Source organism: Myotis yumanensis, unplaced genomic scaffold, assembly GCF_028538775.1.
Source record: "Myotis yumanensis isolate MYYU_CA2020_CCGP unplaced genomic scaffold, mMyoYum1.0.hap1 SCAF_2, whole genome shotgun sequence".
Classification (NCBI taxonomy): domain Eukaryota; kingdom Metazoa; phylum Chordata; class Mammalia; order Chiroptera; family Vespertilionidae; genus Myotis; species Myotis yumanensis.
In genome coordinates, this window is record NW_027223753.1 from 91,990,086 (window position 1) to 92,015,376 (window position 25,291).

General features: G+C 45.0%; 1 protein-coding gene across 4 annotated transcripts in view; it reads right to left on the reverse strand.

Moving 5' to 3' along the window:
- The window catches only part of CDYL (chromodomain Y like), a 223,762-nt gene extending 198,689 nt beyond the window's left edge, over positions 1-25,073 (reverse strand). The window contains exon 1 of one of the 4 annotated variants that reach the window (XM_070405787.1): positions 24,650-25,073. In XM_070405787.1, the coding sequence (XP_070261888.1) occupies positions 24,650-24,673 (24 nt within the window). In that variant the 5' untranslated portion in view covers positions 24,674-25,073. The remainder of the gene's footprint in view (positions 1-24,649) is intronic. The other 3 variants (XM_070405788.1, XM_070405786.1, XM_070405785.1) reach the window with 3 other exon arrangements.
- Between the last annotated feature and the right edge of the window lie 218 nt (positions 25,074-25,291).

Below are 25,291 nucleotides of genomic sequence, written 5' to 3' on the forward strand. Positions count from 1 at the left end.
AATGATCTTGGAGAAGGAAGGATTCCCTAAACAAGAAACAAAATTAAGATACGTTTGACTACATTAAAATATAAAATTTCATCCATTTGGCAGATGAAATATGTAACTACAGTTGATCCTTGAACAATTTTGAAGTTAGGGGTGCCAACCCACCACCCGCAAAAATCCACAGATAACTTTTAACTCCCCCAAAACTTAACTATAGTCAGCCATTCGCACCCCCAGATTCAACCAACCAGGAATTGATAACAGTATTTTTGATCCCCAGTTGGGAATGCGAAAATACTCTTCCATACCTGCTGGATGAATCCACAGATGCCAAACCCGGGTATCGGAAGGGCCTACTGTAGTTATAGGGGGTGGGGGATGGGTGGGGGAAATCTGCCTATAAGTGGACTTGCAAAGTTCAAAAGCCCTGTTGTTCAAGATCAACCTGAAATTTTTAAATTACAGATTTTAAAAGTTTTAATTAAGAATGAAGGCACAAGTCACCAGTACAGGACCTATAGTTGAAAGCCAAAACAGCCGGGGAAAGCAAAGTGAAAAGTCACCATGACTGCAGAAGAACCTGGTGTGACATGCAGACTGGGATAGCCCCCAAGCATCAGGATTGCAAGACTAGGGAAGAGAACTACAGGATCTAGGTAACCTGCCTGCACGGGAGCTGGTGAAACTAGAAATAGGGGCTGCGGCCCCAGCTAAAGGGCCACACATACTGTTGCTTATCAATATGCTTTGTCAATGCGGCTTACTTTAAAAACAAAAAATAATGTTGGGCTCAGTGCATAGAGTGTCGGACTTCAGACCAAAGGGTCCCGGGTTCAATTCAGGTCAGGGGCACATACCTCAGTTGCAGGCTCCTCCCGGGCCCAGGCCCTGGTCAGGGCGCATGCAGGAGGCAACCAATCGATGTGTTTCTCTCACACAGTATTTCTCTCTGTCTTTCCCTCTCTCTAAAAAAAAAAAAAAAAAAAAAAAATTCAAAGGAAAAGTATCCTCCAGTGAAGGTTAAAAAAAAAGGACCAATGAAATAATAAGGTTTTATATAAAATTTTAACAATTCCTTCATGTTAACTTCTATTTGTCTTGTTAAATAGCATGCATATACTTCTATTTTTATTAACTAACTTATTTATGTACATCCATTCTATCTGAATGTACCAGTATGTATAGAGATTTCTGGAATGATTTCTATGGTTTGTGGTAGTTAATCTCGGATTATAGAGATTGGATAATTTTTTTTCTTTCTTTTTTGACTTATACCCTCTTTACTCAATGAACATACACTAACTCGGCCTTTACTAATATATACAAACCACAAGTAAGGTGATGAGACTACATAAATTCTGGAAATTCAAAGGACCAGACTGCCGTGTGAATGTTATCTGGTTCAAATGGTGACCATCAAAGGTCAAGCTCTTATTTCAAAAAGGCTGTTGACAACAAAAACATTCTCAGATATTTTTCCTCTTTTAGGATTGCCTTCTTCCATGGTGCAAAATCTTCACTCCCTATAGAAGAAATGAATTTTGGAATGAACTAAAGTAATTCATAACTGTAAATCTAGTGAGTTAAGTTGACATGTTGTAAGTCAAAAGTGGGTTTCTCACACACAAAATGAAGTGACCTAATAGAAACCTACACTAGGCACCAGGGTTCCTCTGCATCTCAGTGATTCTCAAAATTCCTCATTTCCAAATACTAACTAAAGCTATTTGATCTGATGGAATTAGTTATACAATGAACAATGCCACTGGTGATTAAAAATCACATGCTGGCCCTGGCTGGTGTGGCTCAGTTAGCTGGCCATCATTCAGTGCACCAAAAGGTTGCCAGTTCAATTCCTGGTCAGGGCACATGCCCAGGTTTGTGGGCTCAATCCCTGGTAAGGGGTGTGCAGGAAGTAGCTGATCAACAAAAAAATCTTTACATAAAATAAAAATAAAAATCACATGCTGATTTATTTGATGTTTTCTTGGTTCTTAGGAATGTTAGTTAATGCTTGCCACTGTACATGAGTCTTCTAATGTTTATGCTGGACATGTCTTTTCCTTTAATGTATTTTCCAAACATGTTACTTTATTTTTTTTTAATCATTATAAATGTCAAATCATCATTGTTCATATTCATTCTCTTTGTAGAAACTTAAAAATTCTCTTTCACATGAGCACTCGCTTATGTTCTTTGGACAAAATTTTGGACAAATGGAATCTCTTATCTTTTCTGTTTTCATCAATGTTTTGTGCCTCATTATAGATACCTGTTTAACTTAAAATCTTTAAAGATAGTAAAAATTGCTACCCATAATGATGCATTAAGTAAATTCTCCTTGCAAATCTGCTTCATCTCATACAAAGCTTATTCATTTTCTACCCTTACAATTAGCCACTCATTTTTAGGTCCACACAAAAGATTTTCATGCTGCGTGCACAGGAAACCTACTGGCTATCTTTGAAATTAGAGGTCACTAGTTGAGACTTCCTATTCTGCTTCCACAAGTTACATTAGAAACTGTCACTGCTGTGGTCACATCTGCTCTATGTTCTGCTTAATGACCCCAAGTACAGTGACCAAGCTATCATCTGTTAACTTATGCTACAAAGGGTTTAAGGTTTAAGAAACCCATGTAACACTAATTAGTCCTCATAGCAATAAAAATGAGTAGGACCCTAGCTGATTTGGTTCAGTGGATAGAGCATAGGCCTGTGGACTGAAGGGTTCCAGGTTCAATTCCGATCAAGGGCACATTCCCGAGTAGCGGGCTCGACCCCCAGTAGGGAGCATGCAGGAAGCAGCCCATCAATGATTCTCATCATTGATGTTTCTATCTCTCTCTCCCTCACCCGTTCTCTCTGAAATCAATAAAAATATATTTTTTAAAAAATGAGCCCTAGCTAGTTTGGCTCAGTGGATAGAGCATCAGTCTGTGGACTGAAGGGTCCCAGGTTCGAGTTCAGTCAAGGGCATATGCCCGGGCTGCAGGATCAATCCCCAGCAGGGGGCATGCAGGAGGCAGCCGATCAATGATTCATCATTTATGTTTCCATCTCTGTCTCCCTCTCCTTTCCTCTCTCTGAAACCAATAAAAATAGGTCTTAAGAAAATGAAGTCTTTTTTGGTTAAGGTATTAATACAGTCAGCCCTTCTTATGTGCAGGTTCACATTCACAAATTCAACCAACCACAGATTGAACATGTTTTTTAAAAAGTTACATTGCTGTTGATGTGTACTATGTAGTTAGGTGTCTACAGAGGTTGCTGGCTGCATTTGTACTGAATATGTAAACTTCTTTCCTTGTCAATATTCCCTAAACAATACAGTATAACAATTATTTACATATCACTTACACTGTATCTTTATAATACTATATTATACCAGAGGATATGCACAGGTTACATGCAAATACTATGCCATCTTCTAGCCTTTCTAATAAAAGAGAAACATGGTAATTAGCCGTACCTCCGCTACCCTTCCCATTGGCAAATCAGGGTGATATGCAAATTAACTGCCAGCCAAGATGGCGGCCGGCAGCCAGGCAGCTTAAAGCTAACAGGAGGCTTGCTTGCTTCAGTGACAGAGGAAGCCAACGTTCCCCGCCTGCCGCTGCCAGCCTCTGAGCTTGCAGTTTGAAACATTGTTACAAATATAGAAGCTAAACAAAACCCCAGAAACTTGCTTTCAGCCAGCTGGGATCTCAGAGCTGGAGTTGAAACAGTGTTTCGATTATAGAACGCAAACAAACCAGATACCTACTTTCAGCAGCCGAGGCCTCAGAGCTGGAGCCAAGCCTCAGAGCTAAAGCTGGCCCAGAATAAAAGAAAAAAGAAAAAAAAGGAGCGGATGGGAGCTTCAGTCACCCGCCAGCCTGAAAACAGCCCTCAGCCCCTCACCCAGACTGGCCAGGCACCCCAGTGGGGACCCCCCACCCTGAGGGGGATGTGACCAGCTGCAAACAGCCATCAGCCCCTCACCCAGGCTGGCCAGGCACCCAAGCGGGACCCCCACCCTGATCCAGGACACCCTTCAGGGCAAACCAGCCGGCCCCCACCAGTGACCAGGTCTCTATCCTATATAGTAAAAGGGTAATATGCCTCCCAGCACCGGGATCAGCGGAGCCGCGAGGCCTCCCGGCACCGGGAGCAGCGTGACAGGGGGCAGTGACCAAACCCCCTGATTGCCCTGCGGCTCTGTGTTTGACAGGGGTGGGGCCACAACCTCCCTATCCGCCCTGCTCTGTTCGTGACGGGAAGGCGCCCCAACCCCCTGATCAGCCCTGCTCTGTGCCTGATAGGGGGGAGCTCCCCAACCCCCTGATCGCCCTGCGGCTCTGTGTGTGACAGGGTGCGGCGCCCCAACTCCCTGATCGGCCCTGCACTGTGTGTGACAGGGTGCGGCGCCCCAACCCCCCCACCCCCCATGGGCCCTGCTCTGTGTGTGACGGGGTAGAGCCATAACCTCCCCATCGGCCCTGCCCTGAGTGTGACAGGGTGCGGCGCCCCAACCCCCTGATCCGCCCTGCTCTGTGTGTGACAGGGGGCGGTGCCCCAACTCCCCTATTGGCCCTACTCTGTGAGTGACGGGGGGGAGCTCCTCAATCCCCTGATCGGCCCTGCTCTGTGCGTGACAGGGGAGAGCTCCCCAACCCCCTGATGGGCCCTGCTCTGTGCGTGACAGGGGGGAGCTCCCCAACCCCTGATCGACCCTGCTCTGTGCGTGACAGGATACGGAGTCCCAACCCCCCTGATGGGCCCTGCTCTGTGAGTGACAGGGGGCAGCGCCCCAACCCCCTGATTGGCCCTGCTCTGTGCGTCACAGGGGGTGGCACCGCAACCTCCCCGTCGACCCTGCCTTGAGTGTGACAGGGGGCGGTGCCCCAAACCCCCAATCGGCCCTACCCTGAGTGTGACTGAGGGTGGCTTCGCAACCTCCCAATCCACTCTGCTCTGTGCATGACGGGGCGGCACCCCAACTCTCCAGTCAGCCCTGCTCTGAGCCCAACCAGGGGCTGCACCTAGGGATTGGGCCTGCCCTCTGCCACCAGGGAGCAGGCCTAAGCCAGCAGGTCATTATCTCCCGAAGGGTCCCAGACTTCGAGAGGGCACAGGCCGGGCTGAGGGGACCTTCCCCACCCGCCGAGCGCACAAATTTTTTGCACCAGGCCTCTAGTATATATATAAAACCCTAATATGCAAATAGAACGAACGGTGGAACAACCAAACAACTGGCCACTATGATGTGCGCTGACCACCAGGGGGTACAAGCGGAACATGGCGGGCAGTGGCCACAGTGGGATGGTGGAGCAGGTGAGCGGGGACGCCAGACCACAGCAGGGGCCGATCACTGTCATCAGGGCAAGCCTCTGGTTGTTACTGAAAATTCTTTGCTCCTGTGTGCCACAGTCCCACCCAGCGCTTGCACCCACTGCCGGCGACAGCCCCACTCACACCCTCAGCCACCACCCGGCGCGGGTCCTGATTGCTCAGCACCGTCAGCGGGTGCAAGCAGCAGCTGCTGGCCTCAATCGCCCCTGAGGGCTTCTCCACCTCCCCCTGCTCCTGAGGGGCAAGGATCAGGGCAGCATCCACCGCTCGCACCCGCTGATGGCGCTGGCCCTGCTCGCACCTGCTCCTGGCGCCAACCCCAATCACTCTGCGCTGTCAGCGGGTGCGAGCGGGGCCGGCACTGTAGGCGCGTGGCAGTAGCAGCGGTGGCAGGAGTGGGGCTGCCAGCAGACAGGAGACCAGGACAGGAGAGGCTGGGCAGGGGTGCAGAGGATGGGTCGAGACCTGCCCCTGTGCCACCCACAGCCTCGCGGCCCACAGTTCCTTTCAAAATGCACAAATTCATGTACTGGGCCCCTAGTTTAATATAAAGGACTTGAACATCCCCGAATTTTGGTTATCTGCAGGGTGTCCTGGAACCAATTCCCCATGAATACCCAGGAATGTATGTGTCTTAGAAAACAACATCTCCAACACCTTAAAGTAAATCCTAAAACCACAAAGTAAACCCTAAACCCTAAACTCTTGAGTTTTTATGTAGCATGCAAAAGGTCATCTACATATACTTAAATATAGTACTAAGTCAATTATTAATTATTCATTAAAGTTTATTTATAAGACTTTAATTTACGCAATCTTCACTTTTAAATGGTTTAATCAGTAGTAATTATAAACTCTTTTCAAGAAATCTTTCAAATACCACTTTTAACAAACATAAATCATGGATGTTTACTAAATAGCTTCTTGCTAACATACATCCAAAATAGATAATGAGGGAGAAAAGTAAATCTTTCGATATGCTTATTGCTACTTTGTATCATTATCGATGTCATACACATAATAAACAAGCAAAACCCTGACTGGGTGACCTGTCCTAAATTGATAATGATGTACAGAAGGGAGAAATTCATTTTCTACTAAGGATAAAAGGAAAAGGGAAGATGGAGCAAATAAAAAACTAGCTTATCTTAGTTTGAAAGTTTATTTTAGAAAGACATAATGATTCTATTACCTGATTTTTTCATAAACAGATAACTAAACTTTCTAAATAGTTCAATTCCATATTCTATGATGAAGTGCAGCAGGGGGTAGGGCTCTAAAACAGGAGGTGGGTTGATAAGAATGACAGAGAAAGCAAGTAGTTGGAAAAGACATCAACCCACTCAACTTCATTTCCCTTGACCCAGACTTAGAAAAGGCCAAAACTTAAGAAAGCTAGAGAAAACAAAAGGAATTTGACAATAATTAATCCTACAACAATTTTCAGTGACAGGAGTTTCTGATATATCCCTCCTCAAAACCTAATAAACTGCTGCACATGGCTCTTAAGCCATTCTTTCTACTTAGGTAGCTGCATTAGTTTGAATCACTAGAGATCCTGCCCACTGGGACTGAGAGAGATGCTTGGAGCCGGGAGGCTTGCCAGGACTGAGGAACCAGAAATGTATCTGGTCCAGCAATAAAGCCTGGTGGATGTGCTGATTGTGAGCACTGCCAGATCTTGACCCCTGGATTTTTCTTTCCCCTTCCTGGGATAGAAGCACAACTGAAAACCAAAAGAGCTTCTGGAGAAGCAGTACCAACTGCTTTGTTATTCCTGTAACAAAAGTGAGAAGCATGCCTTCACTTCTGCTCAGCCCCCATGGAACTTCAGAGAACATAAGGGCTCAAGTTACCTCATATCACCTGCAGAAGGAAGTTCCAACCCATTTAATGTAGGACATCACAGACATCCCTCCTCCCAAGGCAGCAGAGTAGAGAAAGTCAGCAGTGGTCCTAACAGGTGGCACTCCCTGTGAGGTCAGCAGATGATTCCAAAGAAACTCAGATCATACTTTTGAGTGGTGGGAAGTGCTGGTAAAGCACAGGAAGGGTGGGAATTTCCATCTTACTTTTAGCTCCCATCCCAATCACCCAGCAAAGTCAGGGATTCAGGAATACAGCATGACACTCCAATCTTGCCTACACAGAGGAAAAACAAGAGTTGATGTCTTTACTTGCTTCTCAAACTCTTTTTTTTTTTTTAATTAAATTTTTATTGTTCAGATTACATTTGTTCCTCTTCCCCCGCCCCCATAACTCCCCTCCTTCCAGTTCCCGCCCCACCCTCCGCCCTCACTCCCCACCCACTGTCCTCATCCATAGGTGCACGATTTTTGTCCAGTCTCTTCCCGAATCTCCCATTCCCCTTTCCCCCCCAAGAATAGTCAGTCCATTCCCTTTCTATGTCCCTGATTCATTATAATCACCAGTTCATTCTGTACATCAGATTATTTATTCACTTGATTCTTAGATTCACTTGTTGATAGATGCATGTTTGTTGTTCACAATTTGTATCTTTACCTTTTTCTTCTTCCTCTTCTTAAAGGATACCTTTCAGTATTTCGTATAATACTGGTTTAGTGGTGATGAAGTCCTTTAGCTTTTCCTTATCTGTGAAGCTCTTTATCTGACCTTCAATTCTGAATGATAGCTTTGCTGGATAAAGTAGTCTTGGTTGTAGGTTCTTGGTATTCAGCACTTTGAATATTTCTTGCCATTCCCTTCTGGCCTGCAAAGTTTCTGTTGAGAAATCAGCTGACAGTCGTATGGGTATTCCCTTGTAGGTAGTTGAGTCTCTTTCTCTTGCTGCTTTTAAGATTCTCTCTTTGTCTTTTGCTCTTGGCATTTTAATTATGATATGTCTTGGTGTGGTCCTCTTTGGATTCCTTTTGTTTGGGGTTCTCTGCGCTTCTTGGACCTGTAAGTCCATTTCTTTCACCAGGTGGGGGAAGTTCTCTGCCATTATTTCTTCAAATAGGTTTTCAATATCTTGCTGTCTCTCATCTTCTGGCACTCCTATTATTCTGATGTTGGTATGCTTGTAGCTGTCCCAGAGGCTCCTTACACTATCTTCACACTTTTGGATTCTTTTTTCATTTTGCTTTTCCAGTTGGGTGTTTTTTGCTTCTTCGGTTTGATTCTTGTGCTCCTCTGGTCTGCTATTGGGTATAATATTCTTTATTTCAGTCCGTGTATGCTTACTTTCTAATTTCTTTATCGAAGCATCGAGGGTCTCATTAGTTTTCGTGAGGCTCTGCTCAAGTTTATAGCAAGCCCTCAAAATTGCGATTTTTAGCTCCATATCCTCCATTTCTGTCATGTTTTTTTGTCTCCGCATCTTTTATGCTTTCTTGGTGCACCCCCTTGTGGTCTTTGTGCGCAGTCTTGTTCTAGCCAAGCCTTAATTGTTGTAGTTAACACTAGAGGGATTTGACCACCAGGCCGACTTGCTGTAGGAATCAGCTGTGTGGAAAACTTCAGTCCTCTGGGGAGGTGCTAGTCCAGCCTTTGCCTGAGGTGATCGACAAATGGCTCTGCGCAGGGTTTGGGCGGGGCGGGCTCAACAGGGCGGGGGGAGGGAGCAGCTACGGCTGCTCTCAGTCCGTCTCCAGGGGCTCTGCCTCTCTGTCCCCGCAACCGCTGCAAACCTCGGAGGGACCGTAGCCAGACAGTCCCGCTTCTCCCGTTTGAGTCAGGGTCCCTAGAGACTCGCCCGGATCTGTAGCCCGAAGTCTGAGACTCCCTCCTGACTGAAAACGACAACCGCGCCCTCAGCCACCAGCCCGCTTTGCTCGCGCACCGCCGCACCACCGTACCTTTAAATTTTCCACACTGCGCCTCCTCTGAGCCTCGTAATGCTGTTGTTTTTCCTTCTAGTTGAAGAGTCTCTCCTCAGCCAGCCTTCCTGTGGTTCTGGGTGATGTCCGTTCCGTCTTTTAGTTGTATTTTTGAAGTGGTTGTTCGAGGCAGCAAACTCCGGTGTTTACCTATGCTGCCATCTTGGTTTCTCCGCTTCTCAAACTCTTAAGGGAAGCACTCTTCTTTAAAGAGAGACCTGTTCCACTACAGAAAAAGCTTTTAAAACAGTTGCCCAAACTCCAAGGCAGGTCCCTCTACTGCAATAGAATTCAGCCAAGACAAGAAACTAAGGTTTTCATTTTCCATTCAGTGGATTATGGCTACAAATAACTTGAATTTTTGGCCAATCCTCCCCCCACTCCCCACCACATGGTTTTGGTCTTTTTCTCTCCCAGTCTTCTTCTTGACAAACATGGACGTGTGGCATTGCTGTAAAGCTCCCCACTCATAATCACAATCTTTTTTCTGTTGATTTTTATCAGATTCCTGGGTAAGCAGAATGTGTCTGGTCTTAATATTTTATACACATCTCATTTCCACAATCTTTTAAGCCAATTCTACATAATCACTGCAACCTCATCATTTTTAAGAAGTCCCAAACAGGAGCTACTTAGAAAGAATTGTTTCCCCTAGGAATACACTTTCACTTTCAGATAGGCATCTACCAATTTAATCAAGACATTCTCAAAAATTCACTTATGAGCTGAAGCTAGTGGTACCAACTGATGATGGTATATAAAATAATTCTGGAGGAAATTTCACTCAAACGTATACTCCAAAAGAAGAGCACTACAAATCATTTTCTAGAACATACACACACACACACACCTCTATCTTTAAAAGTAACAAAATAACTATTTACCTATTTTTAAGCTCAGAAACTCATATATATAATATATATATATGCCTAAGCGACCATTACGACCAAACGGTAGCTATGATGTACACTGACCACCAGGGGGCAGATGCTCAACGCAGGAGCTGCCCCCTGGTGGTCAGTGCACTCCCACAGCCAACCTCCCGTGGTGCCTCCCCCGAGCCGGCCGGCACCAATGGGATTGGGCGAGACAGTCAAAATGAGCCTCAATCACCGGCCAGGCAGAGGAACCCCACCCATGCATGAATTCATGCACTGGGCCTCTAGTCCTATTTAATAAATGCCTAATATGCAAACTGTCCACTCGGGCGATCATTCGACTGGGAGTTTAACTGGGAGACCGGGAGTTCAACCGCTCACTATGACGTGCGCTGACCACCAAGGGACAGCACGAAACATGGCAGGCATTGGCGATGCAGCGCTGGCAATGGGCAGCAGTGGAGGCGCTGCTGGCCCCAGTGGGCTCCAATGAGAGCGGGACCATGGCAGGATGGTGGAACAGGTAAACAGGCAGCGCCAGGTCAAGGCAGATGCAAGCTGAGGCCCAATCGCCCCACAGACAGCAACCAGTGGCAGTGGCAGGGGGCAGGGCCGCCTCCCGGCTCCCAAGCACTGAGGGAACCAGGCGGTGGACCCGGCCCCAATTGATCACCCTGCAGGCGGGATGGTGGAGCAAGTGAGGGGGCAGCACCAGGCCAAAGCGGGGTGCCAGGCAGGGCTGTGGGGCTGTGAGGCTGGGGGCACAAGCTGGGGCCTGATCTCTGCAGGCCACCCCAAGGGACTCCTCTCATGCACAAATTCGTGCACCAGGCCTCTAGTTTGTATATAAGAAGGAAGTTAGAGGACTAAGACTGGGGACAACTTATGCCAACAGAGAGTTGGTTAAACTCCATTTCAGGTATCTGAAGTATAGGACAATAGAGGACTTCCTCTGTATTGCACAGATAAAAGCAAGGTAAGCAAAAGTAGGCAGTGCGACCCCTACTTCCCAGGCCAGAGGCTTGGAACAAAGCAATAAGCAAGTACCGAATTTGGTCAGGAGTCAAAAAACAGGATTAATGAAGCTTTGACTCAAAGGGACCTGGCAGAGGGATGAAAGTCAAGTTGGAGGTACCAGAACTGGACATCTAGATGAGCAAATTCAGCAGGGAGAGGACCTGAAGGATGAAGATGCCCTGAAAAACAGAAAGTGTTCTAAGAGGGCTTTGGCCTAGCCCATGGGCAGGAAGAAGTTATGAAACAGACAGGCCCCCAAGCCAATAGGGAACTTATAAATGTTCCCATGACTGACTCCAAGGAACAGCACAATTGCTCTTTTAAGTAGAGAAACATCTAGTACACTTTTGCTTGAACATTCAGCAATAAGATGACTTTAGATAGAAATAAATATCTTTTGGAGAAAACCAAGATGGCGGCATAGGTAAACACCGGAAATTGCTGCTTAGCACAACCACTTCAAGAATACAACTAAAAGACAAAACGGACATCATCCAGAACCACAGGAAGGCTGGCTGAGTGGGAATTCTACAACTAGAAGGAAAGAGAAAAGCATACCGAGACTCAGAGGAGCTGCGGGGCGGAAGTAAAGTACAGAGGTACGGAGGCGCACACGGAGAGGGCTGGCAGCTGAGGACACGGTTGTCTTTTTCAATCAGTAGGGAGTCTCAAGCTCTGAGCTCCAGTTCTGGGCGAGTCTCTGGGGACCCAGACTCATACGGGAGAAACTGAACTGTCTGGCATCGGTTGGAACTCAAGGGCAGCTTAATCTTGGAGGTGCTTGCAGGGATTGCCGGAACACTGAGAAACGGAGCCTCTGAGGGCAGCCATAGCTGCTTGCTCTGCCATGTTAATGCCCTGGGACCCCCGCCCCGCCCAAACTGTGCACCGGCTTTTGCATATGAAAGGCCTGGCCCTTTGCAATCTGAAAATTACCTAACAAACTTGCAGCTGGCCCAAGGCCCCACGGCAACTTGCATTGCTTCACAGCTGAGCTCCTGCTGGGTAGCCTCAGGCAGAGGCTAGATTACCACCTCCCTAGAGATCCAGGAGCCAGTGTGCACGGTGGTCAGATTGGGACCATCCAGATTGCAGCTCCTCAGATCCATAAAGGACACACTCATGGGGCAGACTCAGTGAGCACCAAAGCCCCACTGAAGCAAGTCTTGCCCCGGAGGGGTGTTTCCAGCACAGAAGTTCTCCCACTGCAGACACAGCTGATTCTCACAGCCAATTGGCCTAGAGGTCAATTCCTCCCAGTGATACCTACAACAATCAAGGCTTACCTACAACAAGACTGTGCACAAAGCCCACAAGGGGGTGCACCAAGAGTGTCCACCTCAGGTAATTGGGGAGGCTGAGCCACTGGGCCCTATAGGACACCTAGCACACAAAGCCACTCTATCAACACAGGGAAGCAGCCAAAATGCGGAGACAAAGAAACAGGTCACAAATGACAGAAATGGAGGAAAGCAAACTACTGGATATAGAGTTCAAAACCACACTTTTAAGGTTTTTCAAGACCTTTCTAGAAACTGCCGATAAATTTAGTAAGACCCTCAAAAATTCTGGTGAGACCGCCGATAAATGTAGTGAGACCCTCAAGAAATCTAGTGAGACCCTCGAGTTTATGAAAAAGGACCAACTAGAAATTAAGCATACACTGACTGAAATAAAGGATATTATGCAGAGTTCCAACAGCAGACTAGAGGATCGCAAGAATCAAGTCAAAGATTTGAAATACGAAGAAGCAAAAAATACCCAACCGGAAAAGCAACATGCAAAAAGAATCCAAAAATACGAAGATAGTGTAAGGAGCCTCTGGGACAGCTTCAACTGAACCAACATCCGAATTATAGGGGTGCCAGAAGAAGAGAGAGAGCAAGATATTGAAAACCTATTTGAAGAAATAATGACAGAAAACTTCCCCTACCTGGTGAAAGAAATAGACTTACAACTCCAGGAAGCACAGAGAACCCCAAACAAAAGGAATCCAAAGAGGACCACACCAAGACACATCATAATTAAAATGCCAAGAGCAATAGACAAAGAGAGAATCTTAAAAGCAGCAAGAGAAAGAAACTCAGTTACCTACAAGTGAGTACCCATACGACTGTCAGCTGATTTCTCAACAGAAACTTTGCAGGCCAGAAGGGAGTGGCAAGAAATATTCAAAGTGATGAATACCAAGAACCTACAACCAAGATTACTTTATCCAGCAAAGCTATCATTCAGAATTGAAGGTCAGATAAAGAGCTTCACAGATAAGGAAAAGCTAAAGGAGTTCATCACCACCAAACCAGTATTATATGAAATGCTGAAAGGTATCCTTTAAGAAGAAGAAGAAGAAAAAGGTAAAGATACAAATTATGAACAACAAATACACATCTATCAACAAGTGAATCTAAAAATCAAGTGAATAAATAATCTGATGAACAGAATAAACTGGTGATTATAATAGAATCAGGGGCATAGAAAGGGAGTGGACTGACTATTCTTGGGGGGGAAAGGGGTGTGGGGGATGTGGGAAGAGACTGGACAAAAATCGTGCACCTATGGAGGAAGTGGGGGGGGTAAGGGCGGAGGGTGCGGTGGGAACCGGGTGGAGGGGAGCTATGGGGGGAAAAAAGAGGAACAACTGTAATAATCTGAACAATAAAGATTTAATTTTAAAAAAATAAAAATAAATAAATATATTTTAAGTTGAATGGTTAAAGACAGTTACTGAAACAGACTTAAAATTTTTTTGAGCCCGGCTGGGTGTCACTCAGTGGTTGAGCATCGACCTATGAACCAGGAGGTCACAGTTCGATTCCTGGTCAGGACACATATCCCAAATGTGGGCTGGATTCCCAGTGGGGGGCATGCAGGAGCAGCCAATCAATAATTCTCTTTCATAATTGATGTTTCTATCTCTATCTCTTCCTTCCTCTCTGAAAGCAATAAAAATATGTTTTTAAAAATTTTTGATTACTCAATTCAAGTATTCTCATTCTCACCAATATCAGTTAATATTTCCCATACCTAGCATCATCATGGAAGATAACACAGTAAGTCCCTGTTCTTAAACCACGTTACACATATATAGCAGGAGATGAAGGGCTGTACAAAGACACTAACTCAAGGTTCATCTTCCTAAAGCATCAACCCCCAAAAATTTATGGAGAAGAATTAGCTGGTAAGTACTTTTAAAAAATTCAATAGCAAACCAAAAAATATTCACGAAGGCTTTAGATAACATGAGAATTCAGTAACAGGCCATGCTTACAATCCCCCTTCCCACCTCTATTTCCTAATTAGGACACTTGCTCTCTTTCTTCTGCTGTTAGAAACACTTAGGTGGAAACTTTGGAAAGCAGTATCATAAAAATAAATTTAATTTTGTCACATGCCGAAACTTTTTGAAAACGATTTTTGATAGCTCTTTCCAACATGATCTTTTCTTTTTGTAAACATGCTCTTCAGATGCTCTATGAGGCTCAGGGGCCCCTGTAATCCATGACCCAGAGGTGCAATTACCAGATCCCCTCTACAGCTCATCTCAAAAGCAAAGTTATTGTCTACTCACTGCCTTTGGCAACTCCCTTTCCTTTACCAAATACCTGTTTCTAACACACTAAGGAAGCCAGTAAAATCCACGCATATCATGCCTATATAATAAAGGTAAACAGTCTTCAAGAGAGACCCAGAATTGTTCAGTGTACAGAACAAGACTTTTTTTTTTGGTCGTTGTTCTCACATATTCTAAATAATTGAGGCTTCCAGATTGGTTACATGCTAACATAAGATATGCTAGTGTATCCAACTCTGTCATGCCCTGAAATCCTAAACAGTAAAATATTGATGAAAAATTGGTACATTTAAACCAAAGATATTCATTATGTACAATGAACATTGTTGGACTTCATCAACAAATGCTAGGGAACTACCAACCTCTTGAAAACTTCACATGGCAGAGCTAATTATAAATGGAAATGAGGCAAAAAGTAAAGACATTTCCTAAATATATTGTGGCTAACTTCTCCAATTTGAGAATACTTCTGTTAGACATCCATCCACACTTTTCACCAATAGCTAAATATAAATACTGTTACCAATGTTTCAAATACTCTTTCTAGGAACAGTTTTCCTCCAAATTATTTGTATCAAATTTAGAAATACTTTCCTTCAAGACATCATGTAGGGTTTTGTCAAACAAGAGAGCAAAGTACACAGTTCTCTACATACATATCCTAGCTAATAAAGAGGGAATACAAATTGACCATCGCACCATCACAAAGATGGTGGAGCCCAGACCCCCTCAGCCCCACTGGAGTCCCCCAGTCCTTTCAGCCCCGGGGGGGGGGGGGGGGAGGGGGCATGCGGTGTGGCCGGACCCACCCTCAGCCCCCCAGCTGCTTAGGGCTGGCCTGAGGAGCAAGCAAGCCTTGGATGGCAGCTGCCCAGCCGCCCAGGGCCGCCCGAGGCTCAGGTAACCAGAGCAGGCCTAGGCTTGCGCTGCCGGCACTGGCAGCAGCAGAGGTGTGATGGGGGTGTCGCCTTCCTCTGATGGCCAGGACGCCTCCCACCCCTGAGGGCTCCTGTGAGAGGGGGCAGGCCAGGCTGAGAGAACCCCCCCCCTCCAGTGCATGAATTTTCATGCACCAGGCCTCTAGTACGGTATAATTCCAAACGCTGTAAATCCAGTCACTATAATTGTGTCTCAGCTAAAAGTCAGGATTATTGACTGCTCACCACATTCATGTCCTCAGATAAGCACTGTGATAAACCCAAAAACAGACATGCAGGCAACCATTCCAGAAGAAAACATGATATTATTTAATACCTACAGAAAGCAATGCATAAGCAGTGCACAATAATTAATAGTACAAAAAAAAAAGTAAATTAGTCACACAAAATTTGAAGGGGAGGATTCCTGCTAGTAGTGAACTCAAATAAGGTCCTGAATGAGGATTGACACTGAGGCTGACACCAATTATTGGAAAAATAGCAATGCAAAGGGGATGGGCTGCATAGATGTGGACCAAGTAAGCCAATAACTATGCTTCACTAGCTCTGACCAACTGAAGATATGCTTATACAAGGTGTGGCAAATGTAGACTTACAGTTGTTCATATTGAAAATAATAAAATATTTAATAAATGATAATCCTATACCATAAAAGCCTAATATGCAAATTGTTCAACTGAGAGTTCGACTGGGAGTTTGACCGCTCGCTATGATATGCGCTGACCACCAGGGGGTGGCGCGGAACATGGCGGGCATTGGTGACGTGGCACTGGCAGAGGGCGGCAGTGGAGGTGCTGCCAGCCCCCACGATCCCCGACCAGAGTGGGACCACAGCAGGATGGTAGAGCAGGTAAGCAGGCAGCGCCAGGCCAAGGTGGGTGCAAGCAGGGCCCCGCAGATGGCGGCCAGTGGCAACGGCAGGGGGCGGGGCCGCCGCCCAGCTCCCAAGCACTGAGGGAACCAGGCAGGGGACTCTGCCCCGATTAATCGTCCCGCAGACGGTGACCAGGGGCCGGCAGGCCATGACTGCCCAATCGGAGCCGGGCCCTAGGCTGGGACAGTGAACTGGGGGTGGGTGGCGACGACCAACCTCCCACTGATGCCCGGGCAGGGGGCTGCGACCTCTCACCGATTCCCTGGGGGCGGGGGTGACAGGGACAGAGGTGCAGTGAGAATGCAGGGTTTCTGCCGAGCTCCCTCTCATTCCCCCTGCTCACCTCCCCCGGGACACCAGGGCTCGTGCACCAGGGAAGCCTCCGTGCTCCGGTGCCGGGCGCCACCCCGCACCCGCACAACCTCTTTCGGGTGAGCCGGGCCACGGCCGCTGGGACCGCAGGGGCCGGTCAGGCTCCCCGTGGATTCACGCAGGAGCCAGTCTGCGAGGCCAGCCAGGAGAGAGCGCACAGCCCGCCTGGCTTCCATGTGGTGCTGCTGGGCAGTCCAGAGGCCCATGCTGCGCCCTGGCCCTCGGTGTCTGGCCACATTCACCGAATCTCCACTTGGGGACTCAGGCGCCATGACTCAGGCAGAGGGGGATATGCAGGGGCCCAGGGGCCCAGGTGCTGCCCAGGGCCCAGAGATCAGCTAGGACCTGCCCTTCCACGCCAGACACTTGTGCTTCAATCGTCAGCCAGGCCTAGAGACCGCACCCATGCACAAATTTCATACACCGGGCCTCTAGTACAAGATAAACTGTGTTTGGCATACTCACAATCCCGTATACCAAAATAGGCAGAACAAAGATGTTGAACACTTTGCCTCAGAAGCATTTGTTGTTTAACTATTATATCCATTTCCATAAACAGTTCCCTTAAAATCTAGTTTATACTTTATTTTCATTTTCAACATCTTTAGGTAAATCTCAAGTGTTGATTCAAACCTTCAATCCCTATGTTCATGGTACCACAGATTCCAACTCAATAAGGTTGCTATGGATTCTGGCAAAAAAAAAGCAAACAAGTTCCAAAGGGGACTCTTACTACAAAATAACTAGACCTTCAATAGAATATAATTCTTAATGCTTTAGTGAGCTTCCAAGAAGCAAGGAAAATATCCAAGTGCCCTAGTAACTCCCCCAACACAACCATAAATAATGATTCAATCATAAAAGCAGACAAACATCAAAGACAAAGAAAGCAATCCATAGATTGGGATGGGGGGGTGGATGGAGTGGAATATTTAAAAGTAAAAATATATTTGTTGAAATTAAAAATTCAATGGGTGAGCTAAATAGAAGATTAGACACAGCTCATTTGTAAACCAGAAGTTAGGTCCAAAGAAAGACCCAGAATGCAAACAAAACAAAAACAAGGAGATGGAAATGAGAGGGTAAGAAACAGAGGACAGAAGAAGAAGATCTAATAAATGACAACTTGGAATTTCCAGAAGTCCATAAAAGAGCAACAGTATATGATAAAATGGCAATAATTTTTCAGCACTAATTAGGTACAAATCCACTAAAGAAACACAAGATATACCAAACTCATTAATAAAATCACAATGCCCACACCTGAAACCTATATGATCATATTAAATAATGTCACCCCAATACATTTAGCTAAAAAAAGGAGGGGGTAATACAATGTCCACAAATGTAAAACTAGAACACCAAAGCCAAAGTGAGAATCTCAAAAGCAACCAGAGAAAGAAGACAGATCTCTGGCAAATTAACTAATCTCTGGCAAATTGACAATAAACCTCCTCAAGAATACTGGGGAAGCCAGAAGACAATGGAGTAATATAATATCTTCAAAATGCTATAAGAAATAACCAATTAACTGGTTTTATTTGGAATCAATTCTATCTTTCAAAAATAAGGCCAAAATATATTTCCAGATAATAAAAAAAAAAAACTAGCAACTTTTCCAGACATAACCCTCATTAAAGAAATCTCTAAAAGGATATACTCGAGTAAGGAGAGAAAAATCATCCCAAAAGAAAGTTCTGTAGTATGACTAATGCTCAAACAAACTAGTAAAGATATAGGTAAAGCTAAACAAATATTGTCTGCATGGAATAATAATATTCTATTTCATGAGGTGTTTTTTATTCATGGACAATAATAAACATTGTAAGATAATAGCATGTAAGTTTATGGTGGATCAGAGTTAAAGGATTTTAAGGTCCTTTTATTGTCAGAAGTGGAGCTCAAATAACAATTAACTTTAGACATTATGTATGTACAACTTCAAGAATAGCCGCTGAAAGATTGGAAATAGCATACAACTTCCAAACCAAAATCAGTGAGGTTTTAATATGGTTTTACTGTAGGATCTGGCTGGAGCAGAGCTAAGTTTGGCAAAAAAAAAAAAAAAAAAAAAAGTCAAAGTCTAGCTCAGAGGTGTCAAGAACAATTCTAATATTTATTTGGGGTCACAGATTCCTTTGAAAAACTGTTAGTCCTCTCCCCCAGAAAAATGCTCATATGTACTTGTACAAATTTTCAAAGAAACACAAAAGACCTTTCGCAGACTTCCCAGAGAAAAAGAATCCCCAAGGCCTTGGCCAACTTAGAAAGCTGAAGAGAGTTAAGTTTATGTGGAAAACAGTAAAGTTAGAAGTTCTCCCTATCCTAGAGTTAAAACCTCATATGAAATGTAAAAGGAACAGCACAGGGCATAATGTTTCAGAAAGGAGGAACCTGGAGGTAAGGAATCAAGAATGGAGTCATTCCTATAATTCAGGCTTCCATTAAAATGTAATTCAACAATTATGCAACTATTGCAATATCTGAACTGTGGAAAATAATGGCTAGAAATAAAATCCTAGTTTTAAAGATTGTAAACACCAATCTTACAATCTGGTGGGCAAGTAAGCCATACACAATGAAAGACAGAAAACAGAAATTGCAACAGTTAACTACCTAGTGTTTTATTTGCTTCATTTGTTTAGAAAGAGGAAGGGAGAGAGAAAGAAACATCCATGTAAGAGAAAAACATCACTGGTTGCCTCCCCACATGCACCCTGACTGGGGAATCAAACTAACAACCTGGGTATGTGCCCTGACGGGATTTGAACACACCATTTTCTGGTAGTACAAGATTACGCTCCAACCAACTGAGCCACAGCAGGCAGGGCTACCTAGTGTTTTTAATACTCCCTTCCTGGAGTGACTCAATTAATAACCGGCAATGATTAAAGGACCTACAAAAAGGATTAGTCTGGTGCACCTAAAGCGCCTCTTCTGCAAAGGCAGATCCCAATACCTCCTGACCTCAACTTGCAGCCTCAGTGTCAGAAATACAGACCATTGCAATCCAGAGGCTCCTACATCTACCTGCATTCCAGAAAGAAGCTTATGGAACATAGATTCCTGTCTCCATCCAAACACTGAAAACTACGATCTCATGGTCTGACCCAAAGAATCTGTATTTTAAAAGTATCCCAGACAGCACTGTTATATCTGCAAACACACACAATATAAAACTATTACTCCTTATTCACTAAAATTTAACTCATATTGGCTTTGTGCATCATTGATATTCAAAACTGTAAATCAAAATGCTGCAAATAAAGTATTTCCTATATACCATGAAAATATATTCAGTGGTTAAAATCATTATAGAGCATATGGAAAAATTCAATGATTCTTAGATATCACAGCAAGAACAGAAAAAGACTTACCATTTTAGAATACAAGAATTAAAAGCAAATTCAAAGGAAAAGCACAGGAGATGTGTTTAGGCAAATGAATAAATATTCTCAATAGTTCACATTTAAGATAGTGTGTTAATTTTCTTTCTTTTATAAATATACTAGAGGCCTGATGCACGAAATTCATGCAAGAGTAGGCATTCCTTCCTCCAGCACCTGGGACCCGGGCTTCCCTCACAGCCTGGCTTCGTCCAGTCTAATAAGCATATTACGCTTTTATTATTATAGATACGTATACATCAGAGAGGAAGGGAGTGGGAGAGAGAGAGAGAAACACCAATGATTAGAGAGGATCATTTGATCGGCTGCTTCCTGCCTGGCCTCCACTGAGCCTGCAACCTGGGCATGTCCTTCAATCAGAATCAAACTGTGACTGCCTGGTTCACAGGACAACACTCAACCGCTGAGCCACACTGGCTGGGCTAAGATAGTGTGTTAATTTTCAAAATACACACACATTTGCCTTTATTGCCCCTCAATCAATTTCAGAAGTCAAATAACTCTCTTTCTTTTCTAATTTTGGCCATCTCAATCTTTTAAGAGCTAGCTTAAACCACACACAACAGATGCTGGTTTATCTTAACCAACATCATAGGTCTCCTGATCTTTGTGACTTCCATTTGAACTACACATGCAGATTTTATTTATAATTGTGCTTTTTGTCAATGTATATAAAAGGAGCAATCTTATCCCAAACTTAGGAGGTTCAAAAGACTTCCCTTTCCCCCAAATCCTGATTATTTTTCCACACTAATCAGCTTTAAGACAATTTTTAAATAAGGCAGGTATAATTTCATTCTTAAAAGCTTACTTCCATTTTTGATTGACTGAAACATTCATGTGTGGGATAAATGTTTTCTCAAAAGGTCAAGACTAGATCACTGAGATTGTCCTGAAATTTAAATTAGCTATTATAATAGTTCTCAAGGAAAACCCCACAACCACTGAGAAAAAAGGAATTAAGATACACAATAAAGGGAATGCTTCTTCATGTTATAAAGGGTCACCTCCTTATTTGGTCCACATATTGAAGGAAAGAGTGCAACTCAGAACTTCTGGCTCTAAATCTAGGGCTGGGCTTGGAGCAGAAAGTCTTTATACACTCCACATTTCACCCTCCATACGTCCCAACCCCAGAGTAAACCTGAGCTCCAGAACAGATCATCTAAAGCAGAAGTCAGACTAAGACATGGAGGCCAAATCTAGTCCATTGCCTGTTTTTGTAGAACCCATGCACTTAGAATGTTTTTTACATTTTTAAGTTATTTTTTAAAAGAATATTTCATGACATGTAAAAATTACATGAAATTAGAATTTTACTGTCCATTAAGTTTTATTGGAACACAGTGCTCATCCATTTAGGTGTTGTTTCTACTTGATGAGTAGTTAAAACAAAGACTGCCTGGCCTGCAAGGTTTAAAACATTAACTATCTGGCCCTTTATATAAAGTTTGTGGACCCCAGAACTAAAGGATGCTTGTCTTTTTGTGAAAGCTACTTAAGTTCTTAACATGAGTCAGTCAAAACTCTACCTTCCCTAATCCTAGCTGCTGGTGATACAGGGAGTAAATTTACTGTATCCTTCAACTAACAGTAGCTCTTCCAATTTTGGAAGGCGGAAGGCTGACGGCTGATGTTCCACCCTATCTTATCTAGGTCTGATCCCTTATTTTTTATTCAAAAAGCATAATTACAATTACCATTAAATTACAATAACCTTTACTAAGAATCTATTACCATATACCAGGCACCATTCTAAGTGTTGGAGATCTCATTTCTTTGTAGGTGAGAAAACAGAGGCTTAGCAATCAGGTAACTAACTTGCCCAAGTTCACACAGCTACTGCAGATCTGCTCTAACCATACCATATTACTTCAAAAAGCAAGACTTTGAACTTCCCCTTTTGTCTCAATATATTCCTCTAGAATGGTGGAGTCTGAGGCTAAACGTGAAACTTCTATTCGATTTAGGCAAAATTGGACAAAACTAGGCAACTAATGTCCCATGACTGGATACTCAAGTACCTTGTGCTCTCCCCAGCCTTGTCAGCTTGTCAGCCTGTAGTGTTCATTTACAACTGCATATCAGTTCTGCCTCACAAATAATACTGCCTTGATTTAAAAATATACAATTCTATCTTTAGAAAACAAAAACCAGGCCTCAGGGATACATGTTAGATCAGTTAAAATAATAACCATCACTTACTGAGTATTTCCTATGGGAACTGTGGGGCATGCTTTACATATTTTTTTCATTTAAACTTCACAGCTCTGGGAGATAAACATGGATTCCAATTTTACAGATGAGGAAACTAAACCTTCAAGGTTAATTTACCCAATGTGACAGGGTTGGGATTCAGTAACTATGTTCTGACTCCAAATCCAGGCTCTCAACCACTACGCTGAACTTTCAAATATCAACTTTCAATCATAATATGGTCAGTGTTGCCTACAAGTAAAGGAAAACTTACAAAATGTACCATGAAAAGATACTGCCCACCATATTACTTACTTTCACCTCAACTATACTCCTATAACTTTTTCAAAACTAAAACAAAACCCAGAATCAAAAATCCAATTGTACAGGTGTACCATTCCTTTGCAATGCACTTATTTCTTCCCCAATAGATGTTTTTTGAGGGTATAAACCATTCTCATGCCCCTGTTCCTATGAAACCTTCATGACAGGCATTTAATAAACATGCTGAGTGAACAGAAACTGTACAAATTTTACTTATAAATGAATTCTGCCAGAAAAGTAGTGAGTAGAAGATATACAGAAGCAGCAAAGAAAAAACTAAATGTAATTCCTTATACACTAGTGGTAAATGTAGTTTTCAGGATCGTTTTTATACACATAAGATACAACTTATGTATAAGGTGCCACCTTCATCCAAACACTAATGGAATGAGCTAGGTGTGCATTTATAATCACAAAATGAAGAATACTCAGGCTAAACTATTAAAGAATAATCTAATGGAGAAACCAAAACCCCTCACATCCTCATACTGTGTACTTTCCCAACTGTATGTCTTAACCTGGAAGATCGTCTGTATCTTAGCCTCTAATTCTAGAATTTCCCCATACACAACACTTTCTTTCCTGGAAGGGAAGCTTGAGACAAGGAGTGTTTTTTCCCTTTACATACCCACATGATCCAAGATAGTCTCTTGCATACAGTAGGGCATTGCTACTGTATAAAGTGGTTGAACAGAATGGAACATTTTCAGGTGCCAGCTAAGGTACACTGACCATATACAATTTAAGGGGAGGCAACAACCTCACCATTAATTCTACAGAAGGCAGTCTCCTCCTAAAAACGTTTGCACACTTGCTTAAAAACACACACACACACACACACACACACACACAAAGTTGTTAGAAGGCTATCACTGTTGGCAATAGAGCTCCATTCTGTGACATTATATGCCCACAAGAGAAGACACCTCAGAGGGTGTCTTATTAAGACCTGGTACTTATTAAGGGTTGGTTCACAAGGGCCAAGGGGCTCTACTTGTTATAGACGCTGACTTAAGTCCCTACACATTCAGGTCCCTAAACACATCACAAAGGTGAATACAGAGAGTTCCAGAAGTTTTAAGTCTCTTATGAATATATGTTTATAAGTGTATACGAAACTGAAGACATTTATCCAAAGGAACAGAAAGTCTTCTAAGCTTCTGTACTCCCAGGAAGTCTGCTTTGAATACGTCAAGAAGTTACATCGAGGCATACAAAGTATGTCTGAAGATCCAAACTGATAACTCCAAAACTTGTAGTTGAAGCTGACAAAACTGCCCAGAACTAAGAGTTCTGATGGTGCCCTTTCTTACTTTCAACGCTGCGACGCAAATGAATGATGGTATATCAGCGTTAAATTTAAATTTCCTGACTCTGGCCACAATGCTAACCTAATTAAAGCATGTGGTCAACGTTTAGCATTTTCGGTGCGATATTTTGCATCGCTTTGCCTAGCAGCAGAGTTGAGAGACAGTGGCACTCTTCCTCGTGCCCCCCACAGCCAGAGGCAAAACCCCTCTCCAAGATGCTTTATTAAAGGGGCAGGAAAAACACCCCCGCACCCTTCCAGCTCCCACCAGGCGGTGACGGGGGCTCCACACCAATCACCCTCGCCAAGAACTTTGGGCTCAGTCTGAGCAAGTCACTCGAACACGCGCTACTTCCCCACGGCCAGGACCCCCCACCCCCAGGAGCCTGACAACTCCCGGGAGGCCCCCCCACGCCCGACGCGTGGCTCCGACTCCCCTCGCACACATTTCCCGTCCAGCAAACTGCTGCCGGGGGGAGGGGGCAGGCAGCGAGGTGGGCACCGGTGGCAGAGCCGGCCGTCGGAGTGGACGCGGCCGGGCAGGGGCGGCGCGGGGTGGCGGGCGAGGGCGGCCCGAGGGTCCGGGAGGGGGAGGGGAGATACCTCGTACAGCTCCTCGGAAGCCATGGTGGGCAGTGGAGTTGCGGGCAGGCGGGAGGGGCAGGGTTGGGGCGAGGCGCCGCCGCCTGGCGGCCGACACTTTGTTTCAGTTGGGTCCCTGCGTGGCCTGCGCTTCCTGCTCCGCTCGGCGCCGGTGCCCCGGAGGCGCCTCTCACACTCACGGCCAGTGCGGGCCGGCGGCCGCGGCGGGGTTGTGCGCAGGAGCAGCTGCGCAACGCGCCCTCGCGCCCCGCGCTCACTCCCCGGCAGGCCGGCTGGGACTCGGGCTCATCGCGCCCGCCGCGGGGCCGGGCCGGGCTGGGGCAGGCGCAGCGGCGGTACGCGGCGGCGCGGCTGGCTGCCTGGCTCCGTGGCTCCCCCTCTCCGGTGTAGTGCAAAAATCTTCCTACTTGCGACCAAAAAAAAAAAAAAAAAAAAAAACCTGCCCCGGCTACTGGGCATGCTCAGTGCGGTCGCTGGGCCGGCGGAGCCGCACTCCCGCGCTCCGGGTTTTCAGACCGCCCTCGCGGGAGAGGCGGGGAAGCCGGCGGGGCGGGGCGCCTGAGGGGAGCAGTGGGCTCCGCTCCCGGCTGAGGTGGGCGGGTGGGCTGGAGGAGCCAGCCGGCAGGAAGGGGTGTGGCCTGG